This window comes from Bidens hawaiensis, unplaced genomic scaffold, assembly GCF_021521415.1.
Source record: "Bidens hawaiensis isolate Kalapana, Puna unplaced genomic scaffold, B.hawaiensis_p1.1 tig00006390_1, whole genome shotgun sequence".
NCBI classification, from domain to species: Eukaryota; Viridiplantae; Streptophyta; class Magnoliopsida; order Asterales; family Asteraceae; genus Bidens; species Bidens hawaiensis.
In genome coordinates, this window is record NW_027491431.1 from 367890 (window position 1) to 378391 (window position 10502).

Consider the following 10502-nt stretch of genomic DNA (forward strand, 5'->3'; position numbering starts at 1 on the left):
TTAACTAAAGATTGCGACTATAGATTCCATTGCCTTGTCTGCGAGGATAGAATACATGCTTTCTGTGAAATGAACAGCATCCCAGTAGATGTATTTTGAATGATCTGCACATGTACTTAACCCCTTCAACGCTGTACCGAATTCTGTTAATCCAGATCCACAACAACCCCTTTTGGTAACCGTAAAGCCTATCAATTTGAATTAACCAAATTGTAAGTATAACAACAAACTTAGTGTCTCGAACCTAATTCCAATTCGATTTTTTTTGTTCATAAAATAGGTTAATGTTTGTCTTTAAATAAGTTAGGTACACCAATATCTAGTTTACAAACAATGATATTTTACATTCATTTAGAATCATGCATGGTATACTAACTGGTTTAGTTGCATATGTGTTTGGTACTTGATAATTATAACTATATATTTCGTGAAATATAAAAGGTAAAAGTTGAATTTAGTAAATTGTTTTAACCATAAAAGCATTACATGCATTTGGCCTCATAACCAACTGTAAGGCAAACTCGACTACAATAAAGAATGGTTGAAACTAGAGACCCCATATTTAAGTGCCTTCAAACTTTATGGTTCGACTTTGTTTAATATTTTAGGGGTTGCTTGATAGCCTCTTGATAATTCTATTAAGAGCTACCTTTGACTCGGTCAACGTAGGTTATGTTTGCTTTCCTTAAAAGACACAATCTAATGGATAAGTTTCTGAAACATGTTGAATCCGAACATAAAATTACCAAACAACCCCTTTATTTATTAATGCTCTATCATTATCATAATTATCTTATTTATTGCAATCTTTTTACATAAAGAAATGTTGGTTTTCGGTTATTTATACAAAAATAATATTTATTTGTATTGTTTTATTCTACCTTTCAAACTTTAATGTATGTAAATCAACTCATAAATGCTAGAGAATAGGCACTACTAGAAAACTGGATATTAACAACGGTACTTGATTTCTGTCACAAATAGCCTTTTGTGACTGATTTGCGACTTAAATTGCAGTGGTAAAAACCTCCATGGATAATCCTATTTATGGCAGTCAAAACCAATTACCTTTTCGCGTAGTAGTTAGGTTAGAAGTACTAACCATATTTTGATGGGTATTGCAAGATGTTTTGAATGACACCGTAAATGTCAACAAAGGCAGTTCTGATGTTTAGTGTTTCCTGGAGTGTAGACAACTTTGTCTTCAATAAGAGATTAAAAGAGAGAGCCACTTGGTTCATATCTTCATCACAATTAACACTGTTCTTTAATGTCCTTATCAGAGGCATGCATCCAAATGGCTCCATCCCAACAACCGCCAGTCTTCTCACTCCCAATGAATGCATTTTCTGTAATGTGCATTAAAGGAAACAATGACACCACTGTTTGAAGCAATAACTGAAACTGTTTCTTAGCATATATACATTAAAGAATTTGAGAAATGTTAAGGCTACTTGTTGTGAGATAACTAGCAAGTGGTAGTTTCATGCCATGTCACTATCACGTATAATAACTAGCCACTTTTTAGGGTAAACTAGTCACTATCCAATTAAAATAATAACTAAAACTATTTAAAAATTTAAAGAAAATGGTAAAGTAGGGTGAAGTGGATTTTTATTGATTGATTTGCACAATTAATTTATTGGTTAGTGGAGGGCTCCCCACCTTCTGTGTCCCATATATAATTTGCGTGGCGTGGTATAGCAGGTACCATCATGCCCATGTGGCATTAATGGCGCATCCACAACACATAACTTAATAAAATATAGGCGTAGTTTGTTTTTAAGAAGTAAAATGTCTGCAGTATTCGGACCACATCTGTACACATCTGTAGAAGAAGATGTGGACCAAATCTCTGCAGTTTGCAAGAAGAAGACTGCTTGTTTTTTAACGTCTGTAGATTACTAAAATAAACTGGTAGTAGTGTACAAATTATGGTAGTGGGCGGTGGTGGTGGTGCTGGATGGTGATAGTGGTGGGTGGTGGTGGCGGATGGTGGGCAGTGGTGGTGGTAGAAGGCGATGGTGGGTGGTGGACATTGGTGGTGGTGGACGATGGTCGTAGACAGCGGTGGTAGCGGACGGTGGGTGGGTGGTGGATGGTGGTATTGGCAAACGGTGGTTGGTGGTGGTAAACAGCGGGTGTCGGCAGGGTGTGGTGTTTTAACCTCTGCAGACTTTAAATATCTCAGAAGTGGACGAGCCAAGTCTGCATTAACAAGAGCTTGCACTTATTACTTGAGTTAGCCATAGGATAGCCAACAGTATCAAATGCAATTTGATCTGTGTAGAAAGACGACATGTAGCTTAAAGCTAGTAGGGGAGTAGGTTATAGAAGCTCGTGCACGGTTACTAGCATAACAGTGGTCAGTGTAAACAACATGCTTAAATAAAATGATGTTTTAATGGAGATCATGAAGCTATGCATATCTTTTTCTTTAATTATCATGGATTAATATGACTTAGAAATAAAGTGTTAATCCCACATTTAATCACCATAGCTAGCTTACATCATTCATCAGTTTTTCCCACATTCATCTTCTACACTGAAAAGTGTTTATAAATTGATTTAATAAAAAAAATAGATATGATTTCATTAAATATATAAATACTTTTATTATACTGAAATAAATACCCGCATATTTTTAATCTCTATAATTTAGGTAATTTTTTATTTAATTAAACGATGAATTGATATGCTTTGATTACACTGACGGTTTTTAATAAAATGTATTCGAGAAAACAAATAATCTGCAGATGACAATGTTTGCGCACTGCACAGCCAAAAAAACATGCGCAAACCCTTTAAAAAAAAAGACAAACAGCACCATAAATATGTAGTTTGAATTAGAAAAATGAACTATTTCATACTTAAATGTAGCTTCAGCCAGCTTCAGCCCTCTTACAGACAGACTTCATGCATGCAAGGGTCCGTATATGAGGCAGAATTTTTAATTCCGGACCAAATAATGGGTTGAGTGGTTGATTCATACATGAAAGCTTAGAAATGAGAAGAAAAGAAAAACTAAGTTTAGAAATGAAAAAGAAAAGAAAAACGTGAAGAAAGTAACACGCTCATTACTCTGAGAAGTCATTTTCAAAGAGAAGTCATTTTTAAAGATTTTTATTATAGTTAATATTAACTTAAATGAACGGCTTTTAGTTTTTTACATATACATAATTTAATAGTTCAGTTATTATTAATTTTTGATATACAATAAACTTTAACAATATTACATATGTATAATCGATCATGTTGAGATTGTATACTTTGTGTATAATCATAAGTCAAAATTTAAAGTAAATATTAATTACATGTTGGGATTGTTTAAATTGTGGGTAACACTTAAGAGATAAACATGGAATTAGCCAAAGGTGTTTATGCACGATGTATCGACAAGTAAAAGGTAAATAACAAGGGTGGTATACACTTCCGACTTTGATCATGTTACTTTGATCCATCGGTAAAGGTACATAGTAGGGAATTTGGTATGGATAAAGATATCCGTCAGTAACTATTCATCGCTGATGTTTTTTTCTGTATCGACAAGTAAAAGGTAAATAACAAGGGTGGTATACACTTCCGACTTTGATCATGTTACTTTGATCCATCGGTAAAGGTACATAGTAGGGAATTTGGTATGGATAAAGATATTCGTCAGTAACTATTCATCGCTGATGGTTTTTTCTGTGGGCAACATCTAATTTTATGTGAAAAAACCATGACTACTTTGTTTTGTCGGGTAATTCGTCGATTCTAGCATAGATGCATCACTATTCATTGACGAATCCACACCTATACCATAAAAGTTCCCTGTTTTTTTACCTAACCGTCGATGATTACCAAGTGTACTTTCTTTTGGGCAAATATCATTAAAAAAAATACAATATGCTTTAATTTTATTCTTGTAAACGTGTCTAACATTTTTCTTTCAAATAAAAAGCCTACATAGTTTCTATTTTTTCTCATTAAAGACCGTTTAATGATATTTTGTCTATAAAAAACCAACATACTATATGTTTTTATTTTATCATAAAAATCACTTAACATGCTAAATTTAAAGAAAAAATTGTCGTAATTATGATTTGATGAAATCTTGAAAACATTGTTTGACAAATTACATTATAATAGTAAAATAATCATTTCTTTATATTTCTTAATAAAGATTTTCCAAACCATTGTATGTTACAAGTATTTTTTAATATTTCTTTTTTCAAATAAAAAGCCTATATAGTTTCTATTTTTTCCCATTAAAGACCGTTTAATATTTTGTCTATAAAAAAACCAACATACTATATGTTCTTCTTTTATCATAAAAATCACTTAACATGCTAAATTTAAGAAAAAAAAATCTCGTAATTATGATTTGACGAAATCTTGAAAACATTGTTTGACAAATTACATTATGATAGCAATAAAAATCATTTCTTTATATTTCTTAAAAAAATTTTTCCAAACAATTGTATGTTACAACTTTTTTTTTTAATATTTCTTTTTGAACTATTATTTGTTATCATCAACTTACTGAATCAAAAAGCATAAAAGAAAATGTGAACATTGAGCTGACCTTGTCTTCCCACATACCTAACTTCAAATATTAATTCAGCTCAATTCTTTCCTCACGTAGCATTTATACGTAACAAAAATATTTTGTTTGAATTTAACACATGTAAGACTTTAATGTATAAAAACTGTTAATAGACTTTTATAAGAAGAAAAGTATGTTGGTGTTTTATGTTTAAAAAATTGTTAACAGACTTTTATGGGAATATATACAGAAAGTATATTGGTTTTTTATGCTATTGATCCAAGTTTTTTATCGGTAAAAGTTACTATTCTAGTAAACCTTATATTATAAATCTAAAAAAGAAAGAAAATTCATATGCATGGAAAACTAGAATTCAACATATGTAGTTACGTACATGTGTGATAATGCGTACATTAAGATCGTAAATTTGAATTTTCATAAAATGCATATCTATAAAAAAAAATTTTGGAAACCCAATCAAATAATTATATATTATCTTTTGAAAAAAAAAATAATAATAAAATAAAAGACTTACCTTTACATAAGTTTCCATGCAATTGATCAAGTAATGTTGGTATTGACCAATGGTGAACATGTGGGATCGAGTAGGATCAATGTAGTAATTTTGTAAAAAGTCATTTGTACCCATACTCAACACGAACACTGCATTCTCCACAATCTTATAAGCATCTTCTTTCCCAACAAGCTGCTCTATACGAATCTTGTACTCCTGGAAGTACTTCAATTGCTCGCTAAGAGGTATAACATTCTAGAAAAAAAAAGTTGTAAGAGTCAGTTTTGCCAATCAGTGCAAACTATCTGGTTGTTTATCATGATAATTGTAAGCTTTGACCTTGGATGTGTTAATATGACAAAAAAATGGATAAAGTGGGCATTATCTTAATTGGTAATATTTTTTTGAAACTGCAAATGTCACTTCTAGTATACTTAAAACCAATAATATACTTGTTTCTTGAATCTGAATCCTCCCCTCTAAAAGGCTTGTGTGTCTACCAAATCCAATAAATTTAAAAGAATACTATGTTAATTAAAGTCATAGCCTCCCCCAGAATATTTCCCTTAAGGTAGGCTAACCCGAATAAAATCTTTCTTTAATTGAGATTTACAAGTGAGTATTAATTACATCCTGATCCAAAGAAACCTAATCTAATAATTTGGACCCTACAAATTCCCAACCATCATTTTCCTTTCCTAGATCTCAATTAAGCCACAAACACGTGAAATGAATATACAAACCAACACATCTTCTCAAATGGAGCCTATTGTTGACCAAAATGAGGTCAGTATTAAAATGTCTTCAACGAGATAGGGTTTTCCCCAAAAGCACGTTCTTCTAATATTTTGATTTGTCAAAATGTTGTTTTTTTGTGTCTGTTGTTTTTTTTCTTGAATTCAAAACTGAACTCTTAGCTTGTAGATTGTAAACGTCATAAACAGCTACAATTAATAAGCGTGTATCCATAACTTAATACACAGATTAATTTGCATGTATGATCACGTTTATGTTGGAAGTAATTTCGGACTCCAAGTCACAAATCAGTGAGCTTGAGGGACCAATGTTAACAAGCTGGTCATAGTTGGTTATGTTTCCTAATTACATTATGTTTCCTAATTGTTGTGTAATTATAATATGTAATGTCTTGGCTAGGAAGTTAGGTTAGTCTATATAAATCAAGTTATGGTTAGACATTATAGATGACGTGTAAGATGTAACCGAGTTAGGGTTAATCTTGAGACACACGAGATCGATGTAACCGACTTAGGGTTCATCTAGATGCAACTAAGTTAGGGTTCATCAAGAGTCAAACCGAGTTAGGGTTTGAGAGTTGTAATTAGTTTTTTGAGTTATTTTTTCTGATTAATACAAACGAGAGTTATTTGCTAATTCGTGTTGATTATCGATCTGGGACTTGAGTTTAAATGTTTAAGAATGTGGCTTACAGAGATATTTGATGTGAGATCATCAAAACCAGATCCACCTGATGCAAAACTAACACCATGCAACAGCTCTTTTTCCTTCAGGTTTCGATTCAAGTACGCTTTGATTTCGTTTGTGTAACCTAGAGCGGCAGCTGCATTCACACAAACGAACAACAATTAATTAATCAATCAACTCATACAAGGTTTACACTTTACAAAACTTACGGTACAAGGCACCTTCCACACGTATCGATCAATGCATGCATGGTGTTTAATTAAGTCCGGAATTTTGTAGATTTAATTGTAGGTAGTTTAGAGACGTGTAAAGTACTTTTAAATATTTTTTAGAAACTTATACAAATTGAATTCGCTCATATAGGTGTAACGAATTGTCTATTTGAACAACTTTCAAAATATCTAGAAACAATAACTACATCTCTAAATTAACCATCTAAAAATTAGAAGTTGCAGTTGTTCATGCAAGATTATATATTAAACATTACCAATGAAATCAGTAGTGAGTCGGCCATTGGTGAACCTTCCCGTTGGTATGGAACGAATAAAATCTTTTCCATAAGGCAAAAAGTTGCCTTTATGCCATGTGTCAGGGAGATCATTGTTGTTACCAGGATCAACACCTGAGTCACCGAACACCAGAATGGATGTAACATTATTCTTGGCTGCAAGAGCCCTTAGCTTTTGGGCAGTCCCCATGCTACGTGCATTACATGTGATCACAGCCTGAAACAAGAACATTAGCATTAATAGGTTAAGGGTCACCCATGCTATATGTTTCATTTTTAGTTTATTTCAGATGATAGTTTTAAGAATATTTGTTGAATAGAGAGAGATATATTGTTGGGATGTGCATCAGATAGAGATCTCTCCTTGGCTTTTATAGACATAAAATGCAATTAAAAGCCATCAGCTACCCAAAAAAAAAAAAAAAAAAGAAATCATTTTGATTGTTCAAATTGTTATTAACTCGATCAACATGTATTTTGTATTTGTTCATATTCACAAGCTAGTGAACATTAAACGGGACAACCCAAATGAGACATGATTTTAAATGGGTCTGCTATTAAATTGCATGACAAGACATGCATGATATATACATACAAACACGCATGCATGCATACATGCATATACATACATACATTCATACATACATCAATTCGCACTAGTATAGAAACCATTTTTTGAGGCGGTGGACAAGTGGCTTGAAACAGTTGTGACAACATAAAAATACATCGAATCAAAATATTAATTCGTTGACGTGTCGACATGCTATGTACATACCACACCCAAACAACCAGGGGGGGAAGCTTAGTTAGGGCCTGGGGAGGCCCGGGCCCCCTGTTTTTTTAATTAGGGTGTATAAATTTGCCAGTTTTTGTCCGAAAATGTTTATACGTGGTGTAAATTTACCTATTTTCGACTTAAGATTTTTATGTTCTCAAGTTCAAAACCTGATTCAAGGAGGTTTTTCACAATGATATGGATGTGCATGTTTCCTCTTTGATGGTGTTCCAAAATGATCAGTCAGGCCGAGCGTGTCAAAATTATAGGTGATTGACATTCGATTTCAGGTAGACACATTCGGGCATTGTAGATAGTTCCAAACGTTGTTAAAAGAAATGTATTGTTTAAATTAAAAACTGTTTAATTTTATTCAAATTTACACGGTTGCAACTGAACTTTAACAAAGTTAGTTTACAATGCGTAAGATATTAATAAATTATTTTACTTAGTTATTTTTGGTGTTTTCCTTGCATTTTAAGTTCTTTTCACAATTTCTTTTTTCTCTTGTTTTGTTGCATTTATAGAATGCATCTTCACGATTTGTTTATTTTTATCTACGATTTGAACCCGCGACAATACACATAGTAAAAAGAATCCTAGCTCTCTATGATTTATTGATGTACAACCTGACATTAGGGTGCCATTTCATTATCGGGGTTCTCTATGATTTATTGATGTGCAACAAGCATTAGGGTGTCATTTCAATATCGGCATTACTAAGTTGATTTGGTACGATAAATGATTGCATATATAAATAAGGGAAAGGCGGGAAATATAAATAATGGATAGCACCATGACGCCCAGCTGTTAGAATGATAACGGACCCAATGAGAAACCCAATAATTGGCATATGATATATCTTCACTGACTTTTTATATGCATAGGATAAGGCATAGTTAGGGGTCATAAATTGGGTTGGTGGTGGATCTGTGGTGGTTGGGTAACTAATTAAAATAGGTCGGGCGAAATAGTGTTTCTTATAATTTGAAGAACATGGATTACTAGCTTTTACCTCTTTTATTATAAGGGTTCATTTATATTATTCGTTTTTAATATTTATTTATATATATATATATATATATATATATTTAGATTTAGTTTAATTTATTGTAAGAAAATTAATAATATACTTAGCATTTGATAATGAAAGGGTTTCATAAATAAATGAAATGTTATAACCCGGTTTAAAAGCTATCTGTGTTTGGTGAAACCCATGAACCGTTTATTTTTTTACTAAGAAATTGTTTCTTAATTATAAATAACATCCTTTAAAAAAACGACTATTAATTTTTAGTATATCAATATTTGATAGGATTTTCGTATAAAATATTTTGCGAAATTAACTTTTAATTTAATTGTGGCCTCCAAAATCCTAATAATAAGAGCATTCTTGTCACATCTCAACCTAAGGCGAAAATGTCGTGGTGCAAACCGTGATTCACAGCTCACAAGGTATTATCATACAATATAAAATATGACAATATCTATTTATTTATTTCAAATTTCAATCAAGTACACAAAGTTTCACAAATTAGCAAAACAAAATAAAATATAACTATTTTTATTTTATTATCTAAGGTCTTTCTATGTGTTCTTCACCTTAGCTTCAAATCAATTTATAACCTGCATATGCTTAGAAAATAAATAGAGATTTGCCAACAACACATGTTGAGTGAGATGATCATCAGTTTTGACACTAACAATAATTATAATAATAAATAATAACTGCACAAACAATAATATGAGTAATAATCAATCAAACCGTGAGCAAATAGTGTGTCAGTTGACCATGCCTCACGAACACAGGCTATGGCTACTATGACTTGCATACAAATGTGATTGTCGGTTGACCATGCCTCTCGAACACAGGCTATTGCTACTAGGACGGCGTATGATCATATAATTATAATGTGATTAAGATGGACCTCTCCGAATATGATAAAATGTAAGCACATAAGCAAGTAACAAATAACATTTGATTGAATACGTATCATTCATTTGCTAGTTTTGTGTATGTATGCAATATAAAAGGAAGTATTAGTATGCATATCTTCCCAAAATATTTAAAAACATTAAAATAAAAGGGGGATTGATATCTCACCTTATTGCTTAGGCGAGTGTGCGAGAAATAAAAATAAAAACATAATTAAATGTACGAACCGTCTTTTAACGTGCTGACTGAGACAAACCAAACAGACCTAAAACTTAGAGATAATAAACTATGATTAAAACCAAGAACATAACCCCCATAATCGATCCAAACGAATGTCTAGAACTCCGGTTACGAGATATTAAATGTTTAAGCGAGCTGGTACCGACCAGAATCCGAATAGCAAGTCGGAATTTGGGTTTTGGTCAGTAGCCTTAAAATCTCAAGATAAAAATAAGTCTTCTGGACCAAAAGTCGTTTCCGAGCAGAAGTGTGAGAAATTGATTGGTCAAAGTTATTGACCAATAAGCCTTAAACGGTTCTGAGTCAAATTGACGCGCCAACTCCCCTCAATCATAGAAATTGATTGAGGGTTATTGACAAGTGAGCAATAAAGAACAACTTTATAGAAGACAGCTTACCCGGATAATGTCTATAAGGAGGAGAAAAACTGAGTCAAAGGTTAGAAATCGTTAAAGTTAAACAACAGTTTGTTCTTGAAGACACAAATACTAAAACGAAGGTGAAATCATAGGTTTTAATGAAGGTGGCGGTTGGGAAAGTAATATTTCAGTAACTCCT

The 10502-nt window shown here is 32.3% G+C and overlaps 1 protein-coding gene across 1 annotated transcript; it reads right to left on the bottom strand.

Moving 5' to 3' along the window:
* LOC143632411 (GDSL esterase/lipase At5g45950-like) lies at nucleotides 1-7329 on the bottom strand. Its single transcript, XM_077100944.1, has 5 exons — nucleotides 6973-7329; nucleotides 6491-6621; nucleotides 5064-5297; nucleotides 1103-1349; nucleotides 1-188 (listed from the first exon to the last, which is right to left on the bottom strand). The coding sequence occupies exons 1-5, from the start codon at nucleotides 7265-7267 to the stop codon at nucleotides 1-3; spliced, it is 1095 nt and encodes a 364-aa protein (XP_076957059.1). The 5' UTR covers nucleotides 7268-7329.
* Nucleotides 7330-10502: the final 3173 nt, after the last annotated feature.